Genomic DNA, 23,540 nt, shown 5'->3' with positions numbered 1-23,540 from the left:
GAATTGTTGGATACCAGTGATCACTTACAGGTTATCCATCAGTCACCACACGGAACCGCCCTTCATCATTTGGCAGTCCTGTTGAAGTGAAGTGAAAGAATTAAATTAGCAATTCACTTTTTGCAGTAGCATCTATATGATTTTCGGTCCTGATGAAAGCAATGGACTCGTTAGTCCCCAGAAATTTGCTGAAACATGTCGACCAATTTAATATCAGGGTAGATATTTGTTAAAACTACCTATGCTGCTTTTTAATGTTGGTGGAGCGAGCATATGACCTAATAAAGTTTTCTTATTTTTTCTCACTCACCCAATCTTATATATCTTCACTTACCCTATCCACACACCCCTTTTCACAGCACTGCAAATCAGTCACCCACCAAACGAATTGATGGGTAGTTTGTGACACTCTACCACTATTTGGCCGCCACTTGGCTCTCAGGAGGTTATACCATCTGACCTCCCCTAGCCTGAGCCAGTGACGTACCAATGATTGTGAACAACAGGAATGCCAAATGATGAAGGGCGGTTCCGTGTGGTGACTGATGGATAACCTGTAAGTGATCACTGGTATCCAACAATTCTTTCGTCTGTTTTGGTTAGATGATTTGACAAGGTTCTGTTAGTTTAATGACCCACACATAGATTAACTAGACCCTCTGACACTCTTTTGTTTTTCTACATGTAGCTAGGGAATGTGTCTTGGTCTTTAAAATCCCTCAGGCCCTCCTCCTACCTTTCTGTGTCTGTAGTAGTACACTCACCACACCAACTAAACCCATTAATATTTTCCAACCCCAAGAGGAGAAAACAGCCCAAAGCCACCCTTGTAGTGACCACGTCCCGTTATCCTGATGAAGTTCAGTCGCTAATCTATGGAGTTTCTGCACTGCCAAGTTAACTGTGGGGGCGGAGTCAGGAATGTACACGCAACAAGACGTCCCGATGACGTGACAGGCCCCACCCCTATCTGCAAGGATGACGTCAAGCACCATCCTATTCTGTATCGTAAATAATCTCATAGCCTGAATCTCAACAGACATATTAGTCGCAATGTCTGCTTCAGTAAGTACTACCTTCTCCATCACCCTGGACAGTCGTCGAATGGCCCTGCTATTAAATATCGGACCCCAGAAGGGCAAGAGACCCTTAGAAAAATCCGTCCATTGTTGCAGGGAAGTATCTGTCTGGTCTACGTCATCGACCTGGAGTTCCCTCCTTTTACGCTGCTCTGGTGAACTGGGAAACCTACGATGAGTCTTGTGATAGTCAGAAGGTGCCACATACACAGGTGGAATCATATAAGCTAGGTAGCATATCCCACCCCAACCTTCAGGCAACCACAAGTACCCATTGTCCCCGCACACAAAATAGATGCTGGGGGGAGTAACCAAAGAGGGACTAAGGGGTAGACGTATTGATGCTGTTACATTACAAGAACTATTGCCAACCTTGATATGGCCCCTACCCTCTATACAAAAAAATGGTGACGGACCCACTATGGCCAAGGGTACTAAAGGCTTAACACTACCATTTCCTTTTGGTGGGTGTCTGTAGGACAGGGAGGAATTTAACTGTAAGAAACTTTCTCTAATTTTGTCAGTATCATTTGGAGTTAAAAACCGTCCCACTTTCTTTTCACATGTCTCTATAAACTTTTGATCAAAGTGTCCATCAGTATATAACCGTCCAAGAGAAGAGGGGGGCATAGGGCGAACTCGCATTGTCATAGTTGATCCTCTGTCTTGCAGTCAAGGAGTCAGGAAATCTGGCTGTTGGAAATATTTGACAAGACCAATAAGTGTATACCATCCCACGCAACTATTCACTGGTGTCAGAGGAAGTGCTAAAAATCTATCCTTCTTATAAGCAGCAGAAGGCAACAACCCACATACCCAACAATCGGTCATATTGAATGTGGCATGGGCGATGCAGAGTCTTAATAAAAACATTGTCTTTGTAACCCTTTCTTATACTCCGTTCACCATAGTCCACGGTGATCATATTGTGTTCAGGAATAGCAGAAGGTGTGGGTGCAAACACATGTACAGGATAAGCCTTATCCAGAAAAAACAGTATACCAAGAGTCACAAGAAAGGCAATAAGCACTATCATTATAAGCACTATTTTCCCTTTTCGGGAGAGGGCCAACCAGGGGGAGGCGGGCTCAGGTCTACGAGGAGCCGCAAAAGGCTGCTCCTCATCGGGAATGGGACGACCAAAGGGATACATGTTAACGTGACCATAAATGCAAAAGATAAAAAAAATGGAAAAGGGGAGAAAAAGGTAAACTAGAAAAATTGTCCCAGACAGTCCTAAAACCGGCCAGAGGGGTTCTTCAACCCTAAAAAGGGATCTTCTCCCTGTGTCCGTTAAAGCCACACAGGCAGGCTTGTACCGTCCATACCCTAGTCCCACGTCGCTTGTCACACAGCAGTTGTAACAGAGGAGCACTTAATCTGGGCCCATGCACCACTCTAGAGTCTCATAGAACAGAATCTTCGGCTAAACACCAGGGCTCTTACAAGTCCATCCCTATCACTAAATCTTCTTTTCAACAGAATGTCCACTAAGCCCTTCTTCCAGTGTTCAGTCCCTTACGCCTTTCCCTTTTCGGGGCCGCAGATTATAGCGAGTGCTCCCTCGCACTTCAGGGTCTGTAAACAAAACGGGTGTATCTTTAGCAAGAGTTGGACCCGTTAATGCCTGATCACTAGTATCAACGGGAGTATCGGAGCTTGCAATTTTTTCTTTTCTTCTTCTCAGTGCACTTGGCTCTGCACGTGACTTTTCACTTGACTTTTCACTTGGCTCCCCTCCTCTCAGTGAGGCATCAGAAAAAGGAATGTAGCTGGGTAAGTGCTCGTGTTCTTTATCAGCAACACCCTCCTTTACCCATTTGTCATAGGGTAACGGCAGAGGGACTTTCTTCACATGCGATGCATGCGTCCACGCCTTTCTGCCCTCGACTCGAAGTGCGGTACGCGTTGTTAATAGTACTTGTCGCGGCTCGGACCAGCGGGGCTCCAAGCAGGATTTCCGCTGAAATTTCTTCACAACGACGAAATTTCCAGGGTGGATGGAATGTCCAGGCCCCTCCGGCAACGGCTTCAGGGTGTCTGCTACCTGTTGATGAATAGAACGAAGATCTTTAGTCAAAGCATACAAGTAATCTATCAACAATGGATATTCAATATGGGAAAAACACTTTGGTCTGGGTACCCCCCACACGTTGGCCGGACGGCCAAATATCACTTCATAAGGGGAGACACCCATTTTGGAGTTTACAGTGACTCTGGTAGAAAGCAAAGCTAAGGGAAGGGCGTCTGGCCAACGGAGTCCTGTACTCTCCTGTATTTTGGCCATTTTCAATTTGAGCGTGCCATTGAATCGCTCCACTAAACCCACAGCCTGGGGATGTAGGGCCGCGTGGAACTTTTGAGTGATGTGTAAGCCTTTACATATATTTTTAATGAGCTCAGCATTAAAGGATGTACCGTTATCACTCCAGATCACCCTAGGCCAGTGGTATTCAAACTGTGGGGCGCGCCCCCCTGGGGGACCGTGGCTGCATTCCCAGGGGGGCGCGAATGCGTCTCCAACTAGTTGTCATTTGTCACAGAGTTTGTGTAGCGCTTTGATGGGGAGAACCTTGTTTCAAGTTAGCACAACAGAGTGCCCCCCCCGTATAAACGGAGTGGCAGTGTGCGTGTGAGTCCTTCAGTGCGCCCCCCCAGGCAGGGCAGGCACAACGTGCAACAGTCCTAAAGTTGATTGCCACTCGGAGGCACCATTCCTCTGTGTGCGACATTGCCGCCAGCCGCTAAAGAACGCCCCTTGCAAGGCAGCTCCGAAACGAAGCTGCCAGCTAACAACGTGCTCTATGTCGAAGTGTGTGGGCCGATCGTGACCAGTGTTACTGTTAAAAAAGTGTCTTTCTGTGGCTGTGGTAACACACACATTTAATTTCAAGGGAAATAAAGACCTAAATACTTCGTAAATGATGAGCTTTTTCGAGGGTTCACAAATGTACAACTGTCCTACATTCCCACCTTGCCTCTGAGCATCTTGGGAAGCCCAAGCTGCCCTCCAGCCCCTGTGCCTCAGCAGCAGAAGGTTCTTATTTTGTTATTGATGCTATTGGTAAAAAGAACTGCTGTTTGGAAATGCAGTTCAATTATTTGGCAAAGATCCCATCTGTAAAAAAACATAAGTGAAAACTATGCTACGCTGTAACTGTATGCTTTTATCCATCACAATAAAACTGTGGCAAATCTAGAATAAATGGGCAAAACATGTAAATGGCGTATGTTCATCGTTTGTTACCTGCATAGATACTGAACAGAACCGTGAATTTTTCAATTATATGAAACTGTCACACTCCTGCACGCACAATACTGGTACTGGTATGTGAGCTCAAAGGGCTTCAGCCCCCTCCCCTTCCCCTCCTTCCCAGGCACACACACAGCCGCACGAGTACTTCACAGGTCTTTAAAAGACCATTTGCTTGTTAATGAAAGTGTAATAAAAGGCTTTGTTGTTATTTCACCCCTTCGTAGAGCCCCTGTATCTCCACTCTGACTACAGCTGGAAGAATTAGCCCCCTCCCCGAGTAGCTTTCCCCGAAATGTGCCTCCAGTTGCGCTCCTGAAGGAACCAACTAGGACCAACTAGGTCCACCTTGAAGGTACTGTAAAGGAGGGGCAGCGCGATATCCACTGCTGTCCTGCAACCTCGTAAGGCTGCATTACAATACCGCAGACGAGCCACAAAGTCCCTGAGAAACACTGCCAATCTCATCTCCAGGGTACCTGGAGTGGTATGGGCCCAGAGGGTGACTCTGGTACGTTCATTACAGCTGAATCGCTTGATTCTATGAGATGCAACACACTGTATTGTGCAGTGCCTTATGCAGCCCATTGCACGTTCTGTGCCCTTTTCACCTGACTTGGGATTGGACCCAAGCAGTCCCACTGTTTTTGCACTATGCTCCTCGCAGAGCGGGAGAAATTAACAAGTTCACAGTCTCATTAAGGCCACAATGAAAGAGTCCCAAATTCCAAGGCCAAAGCAATCCTCGTAGTGAACTACTAAATTCCCATATTACCAATAATCGAAGCGCTGGTGCCTCTGTGCCCTGCGTGTGGATATGCATTGGCCATATAACTAATAGGAGCACCAGTACGCTGCGTACTCCGTATTTATGTTGAGATCGTGTGATCTATGTGATCTAATAGTGATATGGGGATTTTGATGTTCTCATTATAATCAAGCTAATGCATTTCCATGTTTTGATACATGATGCAGGTCTTTTTTGATACCATAACTGTCAGGATAACGAGTATCATGTCAGTAACTGCATGATGTGCACAGTATTTCTAATCTATGTCGTTTTGGACTATGATATAGACACACAATATGACACATATTTGAATATAATGCAGATTTGTAGATACTATTAGTACATCAGGTGCTGTGGCACCAGGTCCCAGTGGTATAAAGGGCCAGTTAAACCCCATGTCTGTTTTACTATTCTTACTATTAGATAATTATTACAGTAGGGTCCAGTGGCCACTTGCTTTGACATTGTTGCTTTGGGCCTCTGAGTAATGATCTAAGGGTGGGAAAATTGTCGCAGAGGAGTCACCTTTCTGGGGGTCTCAGAGAGAAGACAGTGACTAGGATGGGACAAAATGAGAGCTCATGTTTTTAACGAAGGGCAGAGGAGACATCCTACTTGGCGAGGCAGTACTGATCACTGGTGAAGTAGATGAAGCAGCAGCAGGGTCCACTGGTCTAAGTGGCCCACTGTATTACAGTTATGTCTTTTTAAAAATAAAAAGGGTATATGAGCTAATTTTCCTTGCTAGCATTAGGACCACAGGCACCTTTGCTGCAAAAAGGAGGGCATGGGAGGTCATGTTTTTCTGGTGGAGGAAATGTGGCTTTATTATGAGAAATGTTGAATTTGGAACAGGGGAACTAGGTTCAAGTCCCAGCTTTTACTCAACATCCTGTGATTCTTGGTGAATCACTTAATTTTTCCAAGTATTACAAAATCTCGACTTGGGTAATGCAATTGGAGTATATTTCTTGCTGCTCAGGGCCACGGTTATCATTACTATAGCAGGTGCAGTTGCATTGATCTGAGGAGTGTGATAGGCTCACAGAAACCAAATTATGGGGAGCAGAGCTTTTCCTGGTTAATTCATGTTTTTGCTTAATGAATTTGCTATTTTGTAAGTCTTGCATTTATTGTGGAATATATGGCATAGAAACATCTCCCAGAAATATCTCATAAGCCCCGCCCCCTGTGCTCAACTCTGCCCCTCCCCCAAACCTTGTCATAAAGGTTTGTGGAGGGGGGCCCTGGCGTCAAAATGTTTTATTTGGGGGGCTTAGAGCAAAAAAGTTTGAAGACCTCTGCCCTAGGCAATCCGAAGCGCGAAAAGTACTCCTTAATCAACATTTTAGCTGTAGAAATGGCTGTGCAGTCCTTAGTGGCATATGCTTCCACCAACCTACTAAAGAGCATACAACCACCAGGGCGTATTTCAAGTTGTTAACTCGTTCCATTTCTATATAATCCATCTGTATCACCTCAAAAGGAAAAGAAGGAGGTGCAAAATTTCCTACTGGTACAGGTGTTCCCTTCCCTGGATTGTGTCTCAAGCAAACCATGCACTGCTGGACCAAATGTGTCGCCACCTTAGAGATATTCTTATTACTCCAGACCGGGTCCAGCAGCTTGCATATACCCTTGGCACTGATATGTGCCGGACCATGTGCCATTGTCACTACCGGGAGAACGTATGCATTTGGAAGTAACCATCTTCTTTTGTCAGTCACATCTGTCCAACATTCATCAGAATCCAACCTTCCCTCACCATCTTTCCAAGCCCTTAACTCTTCCTCAGTTGCCTTTTCCTGTATATTCTTTACACTCTGTACCGTATCTGCAAACATGTAAACCTCTGGTACCCATCTAGCTGGTCCTGCCACAAACATTCGTGGTAGTTTCGTCCGCGCAGTCTCTTTTGCTGTTTGGTCTGCGAAGGCATTACCTCGTCCCACATCGTCCACTATTGTCTTATGTGCACTGCACTTTAACACAGCCAGTCGTCTGGGTAACGTCAATGCTGTCAGCAATCATAATATCAATGGGCCATGCTGTATACGTTGTCCATGTGAAGTCAAAAATCCCCGTTCTGCCCACAGTCGCTCATAATTATGAGCCACGCCAAAGGCGTAGTGACTGTCGGTATAAATGTTCACGTCCAGTCCTTCACTCAGTTCACATGCTCTCAGTAAGGCTATTATTTCTGCAGCCTGGGCCGAATGATAAGGTATTCTAGAAGTCTCCACTACTGTCTGTAATGTCGTAATTGCATATGCTGCCGTCGATGTACCATCTGCAAGCTTAAAACAGGACCCATCTACATACAATTCCCCATCCGGATCGTCTAAGGGCTTGTCTGTCAGGTCAATTCTCCCTTTCGTCGTCTCCTCTGTCCGAAACAAACAATCATGTATGTCATCGTCCTTTGCGTCTGTTGGAATGGGTAACAACGTGGCAGGGTTCAGGGTGGCACACCTCTTTATCGTGACGTGAGGTGAGGTGCGAAAAGGGTCATCTCATAACCAGTGAGACGAGCACTAGTTAAATGCTGCGTCTGTGTTCTATTTAGCAAAATGTCCACAGCATGCGGTACCATCACTGTGAGATCTGAACCCAATACGAGCCCCGCCGATTGTCTTATGGAGAACGCAGCAGCCGACGTGGCCCTCAGACAGCTCAGCAGCGCTCTTGCCACGTTGTCGAGCATCGCAGAGAAGTAGGCACAGGGTCTCTGCTTCCCTCCGAAACACTGTGTTAGGACAGACAACGCGCAACCTTCCGCCTCGTGTACATAAAGCACAAAAGGCTTCTGGTAATCAGGTGTTCCCAGAACGGGTGCAGAACATAAAGCAGTTTTTAGTGACTCGAACGCTTCCTGACATGCAGGGGTCCAGGGTAGGGGTTCGCGCACCTCTTTAGTAGTCAGATACAATAGGGGTTTTGTTAGTAATGCATAGTTAAGTATCCACTGGCGACAATACGATGTTATGCCCAAGAATGCGCGCACCTCTCGCTGCGTGTTAGGTACATTCATATTAGTTATCGCTTTTATGCGCTCTGGCGTCAGTCTCCTCCCCACTTTCGAAAGGAGGGGACCTAAGTAGGTGACCTCCGTTCGACAATATTGAAACTTTGGAAGGGACACCTTATGCCCCTTCTTGGCCAAATGATGCAATAATTTGATCGTAGCATCCCGACAACCTTCCTCATTGTCCGATGCTATCAGGATATCATCCACGTACTGCAACATAATATTGCCGGGTGGAAGTTCCAATTCATCCACTTGTGCCTTCAGTGCTTGACTATATATGCTCAGGCTCTCTGTATAACCTTGGGGAATTCTTTTAAACCTAAAACTTCGGCCAGCCAATGAGAATCCGAAGAGATAACGGCTGTCTTCATGTACCGGAATACTGAAGAAAGCATTCTTCAGATCCAAAACAGAAAAATATTTAGCAGATGGGGGAATCCTTGTCAATATTGTAGTGATGTCAGACACCACCGGATATTGGGGCTCCACTACTTTATTTACATGGCGCAAGTCAATCACGAACCTATAGACATCAGGTGTATCATCTGCAGCATCAGGCGACCGTCTTTTAAGGATCGGTAGTATGGGGCTGTTACATATGTTAGAGTCTGTCTCCTCCACCACCCCTGACTGGATCAAATCCTGTATTATTTGTAACAGTGCTTTCTCTCCCTCCCTAGGTATCCTATACTGTGGTATCCTGGGTAGTTTCGCTCCCACCTTAACCTTTATCGTCACTGGGGCAATGTCCATCTTACCCACATCTGTATCATTGGTAGGCCATAAACTTTCTGGTATTCCTCTGAATTCGAGTGGCAGTGGGTCATCTTTAGAGAAACATTGCAGTGGGCGAGCAACAGTAGGGCCCAGCGTGAGATACAAGCAGTCCGGAGAACAATAAATGGTAGCATGCAATCTCTTCAACAAGTCTAAACCCAGTAAATTTTCTCCACAATTCGAAGTCAGCAAATAGGGTGAATCAACAGTAAAAGAGCCAATCGTAAGGGTAAGAGGTTTGGAAATGGGGCTAATCACCGGGGTACCTGAAAAACCCACAGAGATATTGTTCTTGCCAGACAGAGCCGCCCCTGGGACCCGAGAACGAGCCATTGAACTTTTCATTGCACCCGTATCTACTAGAAATTTCTGTTGAGACCCCAATAAGTCCGCATTTACATAGGGTCCCCTTTGATCAACTTCCACAGACACTGGCCCCTCGCTCTGTCCTACGCTGTCCTAATTATGAGAAAATCCTGTCAAATCATCCATAGAATAGTCATCATTGTAATACTGACCGCCACCCCTTTGTAAGTGTTGTCTGTCTGCAATATTGTCAAAATAGTTTCCTCCTGGTCTCCCGCCCCCATCTGACTGTACAGTCTGTCTCCTGAAATCACCTCTTCCTCGTCCCCGGCCATGACTAGCGTTCGACTGAAACAGAGGACAATCTCTCCACCAATGCCCCTCTTGTTTACATTTCGCACACTGATTCGGTCCCAGTCTCTCTCTATTGTCACCTCTCCCATAGCCGCCACCTCCTCGTCCCGCAGTCCCAGGCGAAGCACCTCTTCCTCGACCCTTAGACACTTGTTGCAACAAAACCCTCGTCTTCAAATCTTTTGCTCTCTTCTCCTGCTTGTCCTTACTTTCATTTTCCCTATGTTCGTAATACTGAGCCATGCTAAGAATGCCGGAGGGAGTGGATGTCGTCCACGTACTCTCCGACGCTTGTAAACCTTGCCGAAAGTTCATTACAAACCTATTAACAAAGAGTCGCAACCCTCCGTCCTGTGACACATCCTGTCCACTGAAATCCATAAACGTCTCCTCAAACCTCGTAAAGAAATCAGAGACCGCCTCATCCTTTTTCTGCCTACATGCAGTCAACTTGTCCCAGTCCACCTTTTTCTGGGTGTGCATATACTTAATAATTCGCCCCGGTAACGCCAAAATCTCAGCTTTTGGCTTCTCCCCTGGCTTACGTTCTTTGTCCAAGTCCTGCAATTCCGACCACGTACCACCCAACTCCTCCACATGATCTGTACCCTTCACCTGCCGCCACACATCGACTGGGACCAGAAGTCCGAAAAACAGTTCAATATCGGCCAAAGTCATTACTGTGGAAGACGCGGCTTCCGTCAGCTCTTTATAATATGCAGTCGGATTCTTTCTAGAGTCTGGTAACTGAGCCTTCAAGGCCAATACCTCACTTCTCTTCCATGGTGTATATACCCACTGCTCCTGAAAATGGGCGTCTATGCGGGCCTTGGTGACAGCATTCGTGACCGGATCTACCACCTCGGGTATCTCGGGGTGAAAGATAGGGTGCACCTCACGCATTGGATGTATACCTGGAAAATGGGGTGTACCTGCAGAGGGTAATTCATTTCTATAGTGCAATATGGCTCGCAAACTGCGCATCACCTCTTTTACCCCAGTATTAGCTCTGTAGGCTCCATTTTTTATATCTCGTAAAATCGCTGGAGCCACACCTCCATACCCCTGCTCCCATAACGTTATTAATATATTTGACATGTGCCACAAAGCATGTTGCTGCATCAAAGGCTCAAAATCTTTCATTGTGGACCAAATGTCTTCAAACGAATAAAGGTTATTCCTAGCCCACTGACAGGCCTGATTGGCCACCACTGTTTTCTCGTCCAAACCAACCGTAGAACGCGTGAGCAATTTTCGTACCTGCGAAAGCAGTCCGCTGCCTGCGCCTTTACTCGGTGTTAATAACTCCTGACTAGGGGTAGTGCTGGCAGAGACGGTAGGGAGTGCTAGTGAAAATTGGGAGGGAGCGGGTGAACTGGCCGGAAGTAAGGAAACGAGGGGTGCCAATGATGATGGAGAGGCAGAAATCGCTGCGCCGGGCTGGTGTGGGGCACTCGCTTGTGAACCCAAAGCCCCATCAGGAGAGGCAGGAGCTGGTAGGGTAGGATACAGTGACTGCGGGGCATAGGGAGGTGGGGGTCGAGTATTCAAAATGTCTTCCACCGTCCCGGACCCACCGTGCCGACCAGCAGGTCCCCGGTCTTCTGCTACCCCCCTACAGGTGAGAAAGATCTTTATCGCGGGGTCCCTGTTCGGGCGCCTTCTGATAAGCGTGGCTCAAATCCACCCGAGTGACTTACCACACTCACCTATAGTAACTCAGTAAGAAGTCAGCCGGACAGTGGAGAAGAATAAACAGAGTAATTTTATTAGGCCTCAAACTCCCATATGAGAGGGCCCTGTCCGACCTCACCCCTAAGAGTGCGTCGAGAGGACTAACTCATATCATCACAGCAATACATTATAATGTGGTACAGTACATTTGGGTACGCCCCTTCTGGAAAATTACTGAAACCCAGGCAGAGGAACAATGTCCTCATGCAAAAGGCATCTGCACCTGCAAGGGATACATTTGCTATCTTTGCCCAAGGCCGCGGAGCTGAGCCTCAGCGTCTCTGGTGCATGAGAACATTACTGATAAGAGACTTGTTAGTTTCGGCCACAGTTAGCCGAGAAACGAAAACTGCTGCATTACTGAATTTCCTATTCCTACGGGAGGGGTAGATGAGCGAGTGCGACTCGCAGGCACAGAGGAATACACAAAATGGAGGCACACGAGCTAAGCTAAGAAAACTAATATCATCACACATATAAATGGATAATCATGTAAAGAGTAAGAATAATGCAAAAACGTGTATGTATACTTCATCAGTTAGACACATGATGCTAACTCACATATGTAGATAGAGGTGGATGGGGCATCGAAAAGTGAATTCTATCAATGCCATGTGCAATAAAGTGCATTGGTATTTACTGCAGAAGGCTGCACATCTACAAGAGCTTGTTGGACATCTGCCAGAACTAATTGGACATCAGGCCCCAGCTGGGTCATTAAAGTGCATTGGGATAGTGCCTTGGTTTTAGTGGCAGACGCCACCAGTGCTCAGTGGCCATCTAACCCTCGATGGATCAGTGGATACAAGGCAAGGATAGCAGCATTTTGTACAATGAAGGGCAAAGATTTTAACGCCACAAGGCTGCATGTCTACCAGAGCTACTTCAACATCAGTCCCCTGCTAGATCGATTAGCACGAGTTGAATAATACCAGTACAAGTGCGTTAGCAACTACAGATGAATAGACAGCAATGTGTTCAGTGAAATGTCTTAAAGTAACAACAGATGATTAAAGTTCTTCCAGGGCACATTAATCGCTACCCTTGCTCTACAAAGAGTAAAATCCTAACTTGCCAGGAATTCAGTCTCATAGCACATCAGTCAGCGGGCTAGTGGGCAGCCAGATCATGCTTGTCTAATGTGGAGGTCTGCAGTGTAGTAAAAACCCTCTCCAAGTACTTTATTAAGCTGGCCGATGGGTCTGCGTCCGCGTCCTGCAAGGAGGCTGACATTCCTGCCTCCAGAGTCGTTATTCCAAGTCTGATGAAAGATGTGCCCAGAATCAGTCTTCTAAGAGTCGGTACAAACTGACATGTCTCAAACGGGCTTTCGTCCCGGGCAGGGAACTGACTCAGCCCTAATCGCCATGGTGGAGGAGGCCAGATGCATCTTAGATTCAGGAGGATCCGCGGCTGTGGTCCTCCTGGATCTAAGCACTGCATTCGATTCTGTGGACCATCGTATCCTGATTCAACGTCTGGCCGAGATAGGAGTGAGGGACGTGGCTCTCAAGTGGCTCACCTCATATCTGAGCGGGCGGGTCTATTAGGTCGGCGAAGGCAACACTAGATCTGAGCCTATCCCCCTTCAGTGTGGAGTCCCGCAGGGCTCATCTTTGAGCCCTACGCTTTTTAACATTTACATGGCCCCACTGGAGGAGGTGGTTTCACCCTTCGGGGTAAAAATAGTGACCTACGCAGACGACACACAACTGGTCGTCTCGCTGTCTCTCTCAGAAAGTCATGGTGAAAAGTTTGTCTCCTGTTTATCAGGCATTATGTCCTGGATATCAGGCTCCCGACTAAAACTCAATGGCACCAAGACGGAGCTGATGCTCCTGGGCAACTCGGTTACCTCTCTCCCAAAACCCATGTGACCCCCCTGTCTGGGGGCCCCCCCTCCCCTAAGGATGCAATAAAAAGCCTGGGGGTCTGGTTCAAGCTGGAGCTGTCAATGGGAACACAGGCCAAAAGGGTTGCGGGGACCTGTTATGGCCTGCTCCGATCAGTGCGGAAAATTCTTCCGCTACTCCCGCCCAACTCCAGGAAACTTCTGGTGCAGGGGCTTATTCTATCTAGGCTAGATTATAGCAACGCCCTATTCCTGGCGGCCCCAGATTCAACCCTCAATACGCTCCAAAGAGTCCAGAATGCGGCTGCCAGGCTGCTCACCGGATCGGCAAAAAGATCTTCTGCCAAACCTGCCCTTAAGGCCCTTCACTGGCTGCCGATCCGAGCAAGAGTGAAGTTCAAGTCCCTCTGCATTGTGTTCAGATCACTTCAGGGCGTCGGCCCCCCTATCCTGAGGGACTTGATCCGGCCTTACAAGTCGTTGCGCTCCCTTCGGTCCGACCATGGAAATCTGGTGACAATCCCGAGATCGAAGAGGGCACAGTCTGGTGGCCGCCGGTTTTCCGTTAATGCCGGTCCGCTGTGGAATGCCCTCCCAGTTGCGATCCGGAAGGAACCTAGTCTGGGGAAATTTCGGAAAGCCCTGAAAACCCACTTATTCCCTCTTGACGTCTGACTTTTTGGTGCACGCTGTTGGTAGCTTTGTGTTTCTTTTAGCGCTGGGACTCTCTAGGGCAGCCATGCGCTCTACAAATCAATTTTCATTTCATTCATTCATTTCATTTCATTTCATTTCATTTCATTTCATTCACATATAGAGGTAATATGAGAAAGAGTCTCCGGCACTGCTCTCCTCCTCTACAACATATTTACGAGTGCGAGAATCTCCACGCTATAGTGAGTTTTAAGGGGTATAAGTAGAAACCTGAATTGAATATATATTTGGCTCATAATGATTACTTCATGTGCAGATCGAGGTAAAGCTGTGGGTTAGGTCCTGGGAATGACCATAAAATGAGGCCAGCTCTGGCCAGTTTTTTAAAAGACTCAATATTTTAATGTAGGAATGAGCTCTGGACGCTTGCTTTGCTTGTAGTTTAAACTGCCCGTCCTCTATCTGTTTGTCCCAGAATTCACCTAAGAAAGTTTGCACATTTAGGATATCATTGTCTTCATGAATTTTAGAATGTTCTTGAAGCTTTTTCATGCTTTGGGTGCACTTCTCAAATGGTAACAGTTCTTGACAGATTGGCCATCAGCAGATGTAGAGTGACTGACCTTCCAAAACCAACTGAAGTTGGCTAACAGGCGTTCTCTTAGGGAGACCAAAGACCTTCCGAATCACCTCTGATTGTGTTTACACTGAGTCGGGGTACAGTTTGGTGTCCCAAGTTTTAGCATCATCGGTGATGGCTTCTTCCAGCTTGGCTCTAATAATCTGCTACACACTTGTTCCAGTGCAACCTATTGGCCTTAGTTGATGCTTCAGGAACCATGCTTGTCTTTTCATGGCTTTCAGTTTGTTGTTAAATGTGAGTCTTGAGTCAGTCCAGGTTCCATGTTAAGCTTGTGTCGTCTGAATCTTTTTATCTCCCCGGCGCCAGACAAAGTTAGATTTCTCAGAACCAAAGTTCATTGTTAACTCTTTGTCATATTTCATTTCAAATTGTTTGCGGAGTTATTCTCTAGAAGACCATTAAAAGCCCTTTGTAGTACAATTTTGGTTATATCTGCAAGTGCTGTATCGTCAACATACTGAAGCAATGGAAGATTTCGGATTCCCAGTTTCGGGGGGAAACCTCAGTGGCCTAGAAGCACTTGTTGACGATCAGCCTTGTACAGATCACAAAGAACAGGTGCCAGGACACAGCGTTATTTCCAGTATTTTCCTCTCAATCCGCTTCCCCTAAGAGTGCTCCAATTAATTTCCCTGAAAGCCACACAATAATCCAGAAAACGACAAACAATGATGACTTCTGGGCAATCACATTTTTGCCAGCAGGATAATAGTGCTTACATTATCCAGGGTTTCATTGCCTTGTCTAAACCCTGTACGACAGAAGAATAGCACGTTAAGTTAATTAATCCAGATTTCTAGAATAGCCAGCAATAGTTTGGCTTTGGAGTCTAACAGGGATATTGTTTGATAGTTTTCCTGTTTATCTGTTAAACCCTTTTCATGTATGGGATGTAAAATGTATCTCTGGGATTGTGTTGGAGTTTAAAATACAATTATAAAGTTTCAGTAGGGCATCTCCCTATCTTTTAGTTTCATGTTTGAATACTGCCAACAGGACCCCATTAGTACCTGGTGCCCTGTTTCTTTTTATGGTAGCCATGGTTTTAATAATATCTTTTTTTTTCTATACCGGGGGCCTAGCTCGTGTCACTGACAGCGGTTGTTGGTTGTTCTCCTTGTGGTCAGCATTTTCCATGAGTTGGGACAGAAGTCAGACACAAGGGGTGGAATGGGCCACACCACACTGTTGGCCATGTGGTACTGAGATGATGTCTGTAAGCAAAGTAAGGGTGGGTGCTGCACAGATTGAAGAGAAGGGTTCCCCAAGGATCAGTTCAGTGGGCCCAGGTTCAGAGAGGCATAGAACTAGCAAGTGCCCCTGCAGAGTGGGCCATTGCCATGTTCTATCACTCTAAGCAGGGAAGTCCATCAAGGTATTGATTTGTCTACCCTGGCTTTAGGCTGGAGGGGGCTGTGTTGGCCCTTTCTGCAGGGTTATCCCCAAATTGTTTTCCTTCCTCCAATATTTCTAATCTCTTTTTGCTGACTTTAGAATTCTGTTCACTTAACCACTTCTAACCAGTGCTAAAGTGCATATGCTCTCTACTCAAAACATGGTAACATTCGCTTATCCACAATTGGCATATATAATTAACTTGTAAGTCCCTAGTACAGAGCATTATGTGTGCCAAGTGCCTTTAAATTAAATGCTACTTGTGGATCTGCTGCACAGATTGCGCCACCCACAGAAGTAGCCCTTTAAACATGGCTCAGGCCTGCCATTGCAGAGCCAGTGTGTGCAGTTTTAAACTGCCATTTCAACCTTTCAAGTTAACTTACTTGCCAGGTCCAAACCTTCCCACTATTCCCAGCCGCCCAGCAGAGTCAGGATTGGGAGCCTGGCCGTGAACTCACCCAGTGGCCCCGACTGCAGAGCACTGCAAACAATCACTCCGTCTCCGGCTGGACCGTAGCGACTCTCATAGAAGAGCACAGGTGCTTCCAGCATTGTTTGGATCTCTTTGTTCAGGACTTCGCCCAGTCCCAGTGGGATGGTAATATCCCCTAGAGACATGCTTCTAAAGTTGCAAACCCTTATTTAGAATCTCGCCAAGCCCCACTGCCTGGTGTGATCCCATTGCCCAGGCCAGAGCAGTCTTGGAGATCGGGCTACATGCAACTAATTTCTCGAATTGCCTAAGTGATTCAGAACCGAACAGACTTAGTTTACTTACTTTGGACCCGAACAGTTCCAGTATCTCTGCACTGCGCTTCTCGCAGTAATCTACAGTGAAACCCTAATTACATGCATAGAAGCGCACCTGCTTCTAGAATTACCATAGTTCACACATATCAGAACGCTTGTGTATTTTAAAGCACTCTTTTAATGTACAAATTGATTATCTCATGATAAATTGATTAGATTTTTGCCGTTTTGTTCTTGTTTTATTCCGATAAATATTCACTATTTTTAGGTCTCGCCTAGCGATGCAGCGCATGCGCTGCTAGCCTTGTTTGTTTTAAAAACATAAATCATGGTTTCATCAATAAAATCTCCCAACATTTTCAATGACCAGCCAGACTTACCTCACTGTAGTCTGGGTTTTGCATCATATATGGTGTCAGATAGATTGATCTGTTTCTTTTCTCATTTTGGCGTTAGTTACAATGCATACAACTCAAGGCAGATCTTTTGAATTGGAGCAAAAAATTGTTAATCGCCCAGATTTATTCCCCCCTTCCCCTCATCTCTCCACTTTTCTACTTTTTATATCCTGAGACATACTTCTCCTAAGAGTTATGCTCCTCTACCTTCAGGTTAAATCATCTTAACCAGAAATAGATTACTTCTGGAATTTTCCAGAACAACTGCATTCTGGTTGGTGGCTTTGGTTAATGTTTGACTTCAAAAACATTGCCATACCCTATGATAAGCCAGAAAACTCCTGTTTTCTGTAGATTCCAACTCTTGGTTAATACTTATAAGCCATCAGTTCAGGAGAAGCCTCCTGTGGTCAAGATTTAGCTGCTCTGGCCTCCTGCCGTAAAATGTGTTCTTTCCTTCTACTGACCAGCTTCATAATGGAGTTTGCTGTGATCTGACCCTAAAGCCCCAGCCCCAGTGGAGAAGTGTGGCTCACCGGTTAGAGGCGGCAGACCCGGAGGCAGAGGTCGGCCCGGGACCTGGGTTCAATTCCCGACGCGGCCGGGTACGGAACCAATGTCAGCGGGCCCGATAAATCTCGCCTCGGTGCCTTTCTAACCATGGGTCCCACGCTGCAAATCTGGGCAATAGCTTGCTTAATCTCCACAATGGCCCCCTCGCTGCCGGGGATGCCTGGCTTCACCTTGGGGATGCCCAATAGGGACCATCTCACAGGGAAAGCCAGGACGGGTTCCCCAGCGGTACACAGCGCCAAGAAACCCCAGGGTGAACGTGCGCTCTACAAATACATACTAACATAACATAACAGCATGTCTCATCTTCACCACTCTGATTTAGACTTGAATGTGCTGAACTTTGCCTACATAGCCAAACAGGAGAGTTTTCCAGTGGTTCCCAGGCAGCCTAACCAAGTGGTCTACCAAAGTCCCTGTTCAGTTCCTAACATTCCACCTTGAGCTGCCTTGAACCCAGGGCCACTTGACCCTCCAGCAGGGGTCTGGTGAGATTTAATTGTGGCAGGAGCATTAGAATCAAGGACACTAGATTTATTTTTCTCTAGCACAAGGAATCAGAATGCCTCCACTTCCATTAAAGTCTCAGTAGGTATTGTTGTCCCAATCTGGGTGCTGCACTGTTGTGGTTTGGGTACTCCTATAACATCAAACCTAGCTTGGCTCAGGGCGCCCTCCCACGTCTACAGTCTTGTTTGGGCTGCTATACAAGTCCTCCCTCTTAGAGACCCGGTAAAACCAGGACTTGCTAGTCTGTGGCGGATCTGGTGGTGGAAACCTTGAAAGGGCTTCAATTATCTTCTGCTGAAAACTAAAGTTTCTGAACATTATCTATGGTTGTATGAAATGTCTTTTAGATGTTACTAGAAGCCTTGGTTGTCATTAGAGAACGGACTACTTTTTTTTAGGTCTTCCTTGATAGCTCAGCTGTCTGTATGATCTGTTGTGAACAATGCTTATACATATTGTAGACTCAGATTAGTGCTTCCCTCTTCACTCATGCCATTGGCTGTTTGTGTATCATTTTGCCACCTAAATTGTCACATATTACCCCAATCATTCCGGTTGTAGGCCTAGCAGTAGTACACAACTCAATTTACTGTGTCTGTTTGGATGTCTGAAGTATACTAGAGGTGTAAGGAAACAGACTGCAGTGCTATCAGTGGATGCCACTTTGTCGGTCGATACCTTCTAATGGGGATATATATTCATGGTGCTAGAAACTGAGGCGTTTTGATCTAATTTATGAAATGGTTAAAACTCCTCTACAATGAACCCCTGGCCAGGGTTAAAGTCGGCCTAATCGGACCCAATGCCTTTCCATGTGGGGATGAGACAGGGGTGCCCACTGTCCTCTGTGATGTCCGCCTTAGCGTTGGAACCCTCGGTGTGCTGCATAAGAAAGGATGCCTTGGTACGGTGATTGAGGTGGGGTGGGACGATCAAATCTCAATTTATGTGAATGATCTTATATACATGGCAAATCAGGTGGAGGCAATGCGGCAAATCTTACATATACCCGCAATTTTGGGGACTACTCAGGATTCCGCATCAATCAGGGGAAATAGTTTCTTTAGCACCTCTTCTGTGGGCCATGGACTGACATGGTACAATGCCCATTTAAGACTGAACTGTATGGTTTTAAGTATTCGGGTATATACATTACAAAGAATATGGAACACTTTTTTAGACGGTTTCTATATACGGTCCTCAAGAGATATTCTCTACTGAGCTCCTCTGAATTTCTTCAAAAAGTGGAGTCTGGAATCTCGTAGGATAGCTCTGGCAAAATTGACAAGGGGCATATATGAAGGTGCCTTAGCCCTCCCCGATATATTCAAAATGATGTTTGTCTTCATTTATGTTCGTGATTAAAGACACCGTTTTTGCTCCCTGAGATGAACCATCCATAAGGGTTAACAGACATGCACTGGAGCTGAGGGCTACCCCGGCCGCCCTGTATAGAAAGAACTATAGGAAAACCATGCCACAGCACACGCTAACAACAGTGAAAACTTGGGAAAAAGCCTCACCACATCTCAAATATTAGGGGCTATGAACCCACTATGGGACAGTAATGCGCTTATGTAAAATTGAAAAAATGGAACACCCTGGGAATTAGTAAAGTAAGCGATGTCTGGGGGTGGATGGTATACTAGCCTGGGAATAGTTACAGTTGAGAGTATGAACTGGGCGATACCAAGAGGTTCAGATATCTACAGCTGAAACCCACTATAGTCGCACACATATTAACAATAACTACCCTAAAGGACTCAACCCTGCTGGAGGCAAGAACATTATTTGAAACCCTCACTGAAAGTAATCCCCCTCATATGTAGGACGATTTTAGATCACAAAGGTGACCCACTGACAAAAATAAGACATCAGTGGGCAAAGGAGGTGGGATGATTCCAGGCAGGGGAGTGGGAGATGGTGACCAGCCCTCTTAGAGAAGTTGCAATAAAAGCCAAATTGGTCCAGCAGTAAAAATGCCTAGGGGTCATTATAAACCACGACCTTTCTTTAAAAACTCATGTTGGTTCTGTGATCTCCACCTGCTTTTCTCAGCTGCATAAAATTAGGAAGATAAGCAGGCTACTTACCCCAAGCAGCTCTGATACAGGTCATGATAGCCGTGGTCCTGTAGCGACTAGACTACACCAACGCAATCTACCTCGGTATGCCACTTTGCCTTACAAAACGGTTACAGCTGGTACAGAACCCAGCGGCAAAATTGATTCACAAACAACACAGATTGCAACATATCTCACCTCTCCAAAGGAAGCTGCACTGGCTTCCTATTCCTTAACGCTGTGCTTTCAAAATCGGCTGCCTGGTGTTTAAATCCCTGAATGGCCAGTTCCCCAACTTCAGACAGCCTCATTTCAAGCTACACCGCCTCACGCAACCTCCGCTCGGTTCATCTGCAACTTCTGACTGTCCCGGCATTCAAGCTGAAGCACCAAGGGGGTTGCAGGTTTGAAACTCGGGCACCCAGATTGTAGAATTCCATCCCCCTTGAAATCAGGTCAAGCACTGATCTACTGAGATTCAGGAAATCCCTTAAAACTTGGCTGTTCATCCAGGCCTACGAATAACTGCTCTGGTTCGGCACATCCTAGTATTAGCGCCAAGAAACCAATTGGTGTATGAGCGCTTTATAAATCCATTTTAACATAACATAACCTAACTGTCATGATTGAATATTGTGCGCCTGGCTATGTGTTCATGTGTTATTGTCATTTGTTTTTTTGAAAACTAAATATAAATTAAAAAAATGAATTGTCACATATTAAATTTCATGCATTGTATGCAGAAAGCAATCGTTTTTCCTTTTTTTTCTCACTTCAGCAGATTTAAAAGAATATATATTTTATTCGAGATTCAAAATGTAAGCCAGACCTATTGGCTTTGTCAGAGCTTGTTCAGCAGGACGCCAACTAGTTTCTCGCATTTACTAAAGTGTGCTTATTTAGTGTTCTGGAAGTAGTTTAAAAAGCTTCATTTTAATGCAGCTTTTGCCTTTTATATTTTCCCAACCTATAGTCAGTGACCCGAAGAACGAGGAGAAAGAAGATGATGGCGAACAAGTAAACCACAGATCTCCATCTCAACATTCGCTTAGCTCTGGTGATCAGAGGGACGAGACATCAGACACCAAAGTATAAAAGGGTATTAGAAAACAGGTGAGATCCTAAGTTCATCTTTCTTTTCACTAAAGTTAATTACAATTCAGATGTGTAATTATGAGATTCTTGTCAGGAAAACCTTTCTGACAGGTTACATTAAGGGCTTATTTTATTAAGAAAACAAAATCGCAAATTCATAAACAAGCACTGGCAAAGCCTCTAGGTCTCGCCTATGCAAGAGCCATTGGCTTTGCCAATGTGTTTGATCCATGTTGTACCCCAGTGTGGCTACTGTTCAGCATGGCTAACAGTTAGTGGTAAAGAGGAGAGTGGCATGGACTAGAATGGCAGTGTTGTGTATTAGAGTATCGTAGAGTGGACTTGTGTAGAGAACATTGGCATAGAGTGTTGCAGAGTATAGCGGCCCACAGTGCAGCGTCATATAGGGGGAGAGGAGTTGGCCTAACGGCTTGAGCGGTCGACCTCGAATCTGGGGAACAGGGCTCGAGTCTCGGCAACAACGCTGAACGTCCTGTGATTCTGGGCAAATTACTTAATCTCCCAGTGCCCAACAAAAAATGAATGTGGCCTCATGTAACGCAACTGATGTTATGTAAACCGTTCTGATACCCAATTCCTTTGGGTCAAGTTTGCGCTATATAAAACTCAGTAAAATAAAAAAATAAAATACATTTAAAAAAATACTGTAGTGGCATAGATTAAAGTGTTCCATAGTAGAGTGCAGTGGCGTAGATTGCAAAGGGGTAGAGTGGAGTGGTGCAGAGTACAGTAGCATTGAGTATATTGGTGTATAGTGCAGGGGCGCAGTGTAGAGTAGAGTCGAGCAGAGTAGAATATATTACCGTACAGTGCAGTGGCATAAAGTGCAGTGGTGTAGAGTGGAGTGGAGTGTAGTGGCGTAGACTGGAGTGACGTAGAGTGCATTGGCATAGAATTCAATATTGCAGGTTAGAGTGACAGAGTAGAGTATTGAGAAGAGTGCATTGGTGTAGAGTGCTGCAGTGTAGAGTGCAGTGGCATAGGGTAGAGTGAGCTGGTGTAGAGTGCACTGGTGTAGTGTGTTGCAGAGTATAGTGTCATAGAGTGCAGCGGCAGAGTTCAATGGCATACAGTGCAGGGTCGTAGAATGCAGTTGCATAGATTAGAGTGGTGCATAGTTGAGTGGAGTGATGCAGATTAAAGTGGTATAGAGTGCAGTGGTATAGAGCAGTGGAGTAGAGTAGACTAGCAGAGAGTGCAGTTGCACATGGTGTAGAGTGCGTTGGCATACAGTGCAATAGTGCAGAGTAGAGTGGTGTACAGTTCACAGGAGGAGAGTGCAGTGTTGCAGAGTAGAGTGGCGAAGAGTGCCGTGGTGCCGAGTGGCATAGAGTGCATTGGCGTAGAGCAGTGTCGAAGAGTACAATGGTGCAGATTAAAGTGCAGTTGCATAGAGTTCAATGTTTTAGAATAGAGTGGTGTAGAGTGCAGTGGCGTAGAGTGCAGTAGTATAGAGTAGATTGTTTCAGAGTAGAGTAGCGTAAAGTGGTATAGAATGCAGTGATGGAAAGTAGATTAGTGTGGCGTAGAGTGCAGGGATGTAGAGTTGAGTGTTACAGAGTAAAGTATATTGGCATATAGTGCAGTTACTCAGAGTGGAGTTGTGCAGAGGAGCCTGGAGTGGCCTAGACTGGAATGGTGTAGTGTTCAGTGGTGTAGAGTGCCGTAAAGTGCTTAGGCCTAGAGTGGTGCAGAGAAAGAGATGATGAGATGAGAGAGACACAGTGAAGTGGCATTGAGTGGTGTAAAGTGTAGTGGTGCAGAGTAGAGTGCAGTGGCATGGAGGTGTGCAGAGTTGAGTGAGGTAATCATGGTGTAGTAGCACACTGCCATCACAGGCAGCACATTTTCAATTGAAATAACCAGTACATTTGCACAGACATACAGTTTTACTAATAAAACTATTCAGTACACAAAGGATAATGTGTAGAAAAGGCCTCACCTAGTGTACTGATTTGTTTTGATCATATTATAGTATTTGTTTCCAACACATTTCAGAATGAACAAAAATTGTGCTTCATTTGTGTGTTCCTAATTTTGATCTTTTCGCAACACTTGCACAGTTCTTTTAAATGTTGTTCCATGCTAGAAAAAAACCTTTCCTGACTTCAGTATCCAGCAAGATTGTCACATAAATCCTCCCACTTTAAAGATAGAGAAATAAATGTAAATACGAAGCTCCCTTGGAAGACAGGGCCTGACATTTGACCTCGGTCTTTGAATGCACAGCAAATGTGACAAGATAAGAACAAGATGTACCGG

The 23,540-nt window shown here is 45.8% G+C and overlaps 1 protein-coding gene across 1 annotated transcript in view; it reads left to right on the top strand.

Moving 5' to 3' along the window:
* The window catches only part of CD58 (CD58 molecule), a 336,400-nt gene that overhangs the window by 296,506 nt on the left and 16,354 nt on the right, over positions 1 to 23,540 (top strand). The window contains exon 9 of the mRNA XM_086935648.1: positions 21,136 to 21,275. Within this exon, the coding sequence (XP_086791774.1) occupies positions 21,136 to 21,257 (122 nt within the window). The 3' untranslated portion in view covers positions 21,258 to 21,275. The remainder of the gene's footprint in view (positions 1 to 21,135; positions 21,276 to 23,540) is intronic.

The sequence above is a fragment of the Lissotriton vulgaris genome, chromosome 8 (assembly GCF_964263255.1).
Source record: "Lissotriton vulgaris chromosome 8, aLisVul1.2, whole genome shotgun sequence".
Lineage (NCBI taxonomy): Eukaryota > Metazoa > Chordata > Amphibia > Caudata > Salamandridae > Lissotriton > Lissotriton vulgaris.
This window is presented reverse-complemented; position numbering and strand designations above follow the sequence as displayed.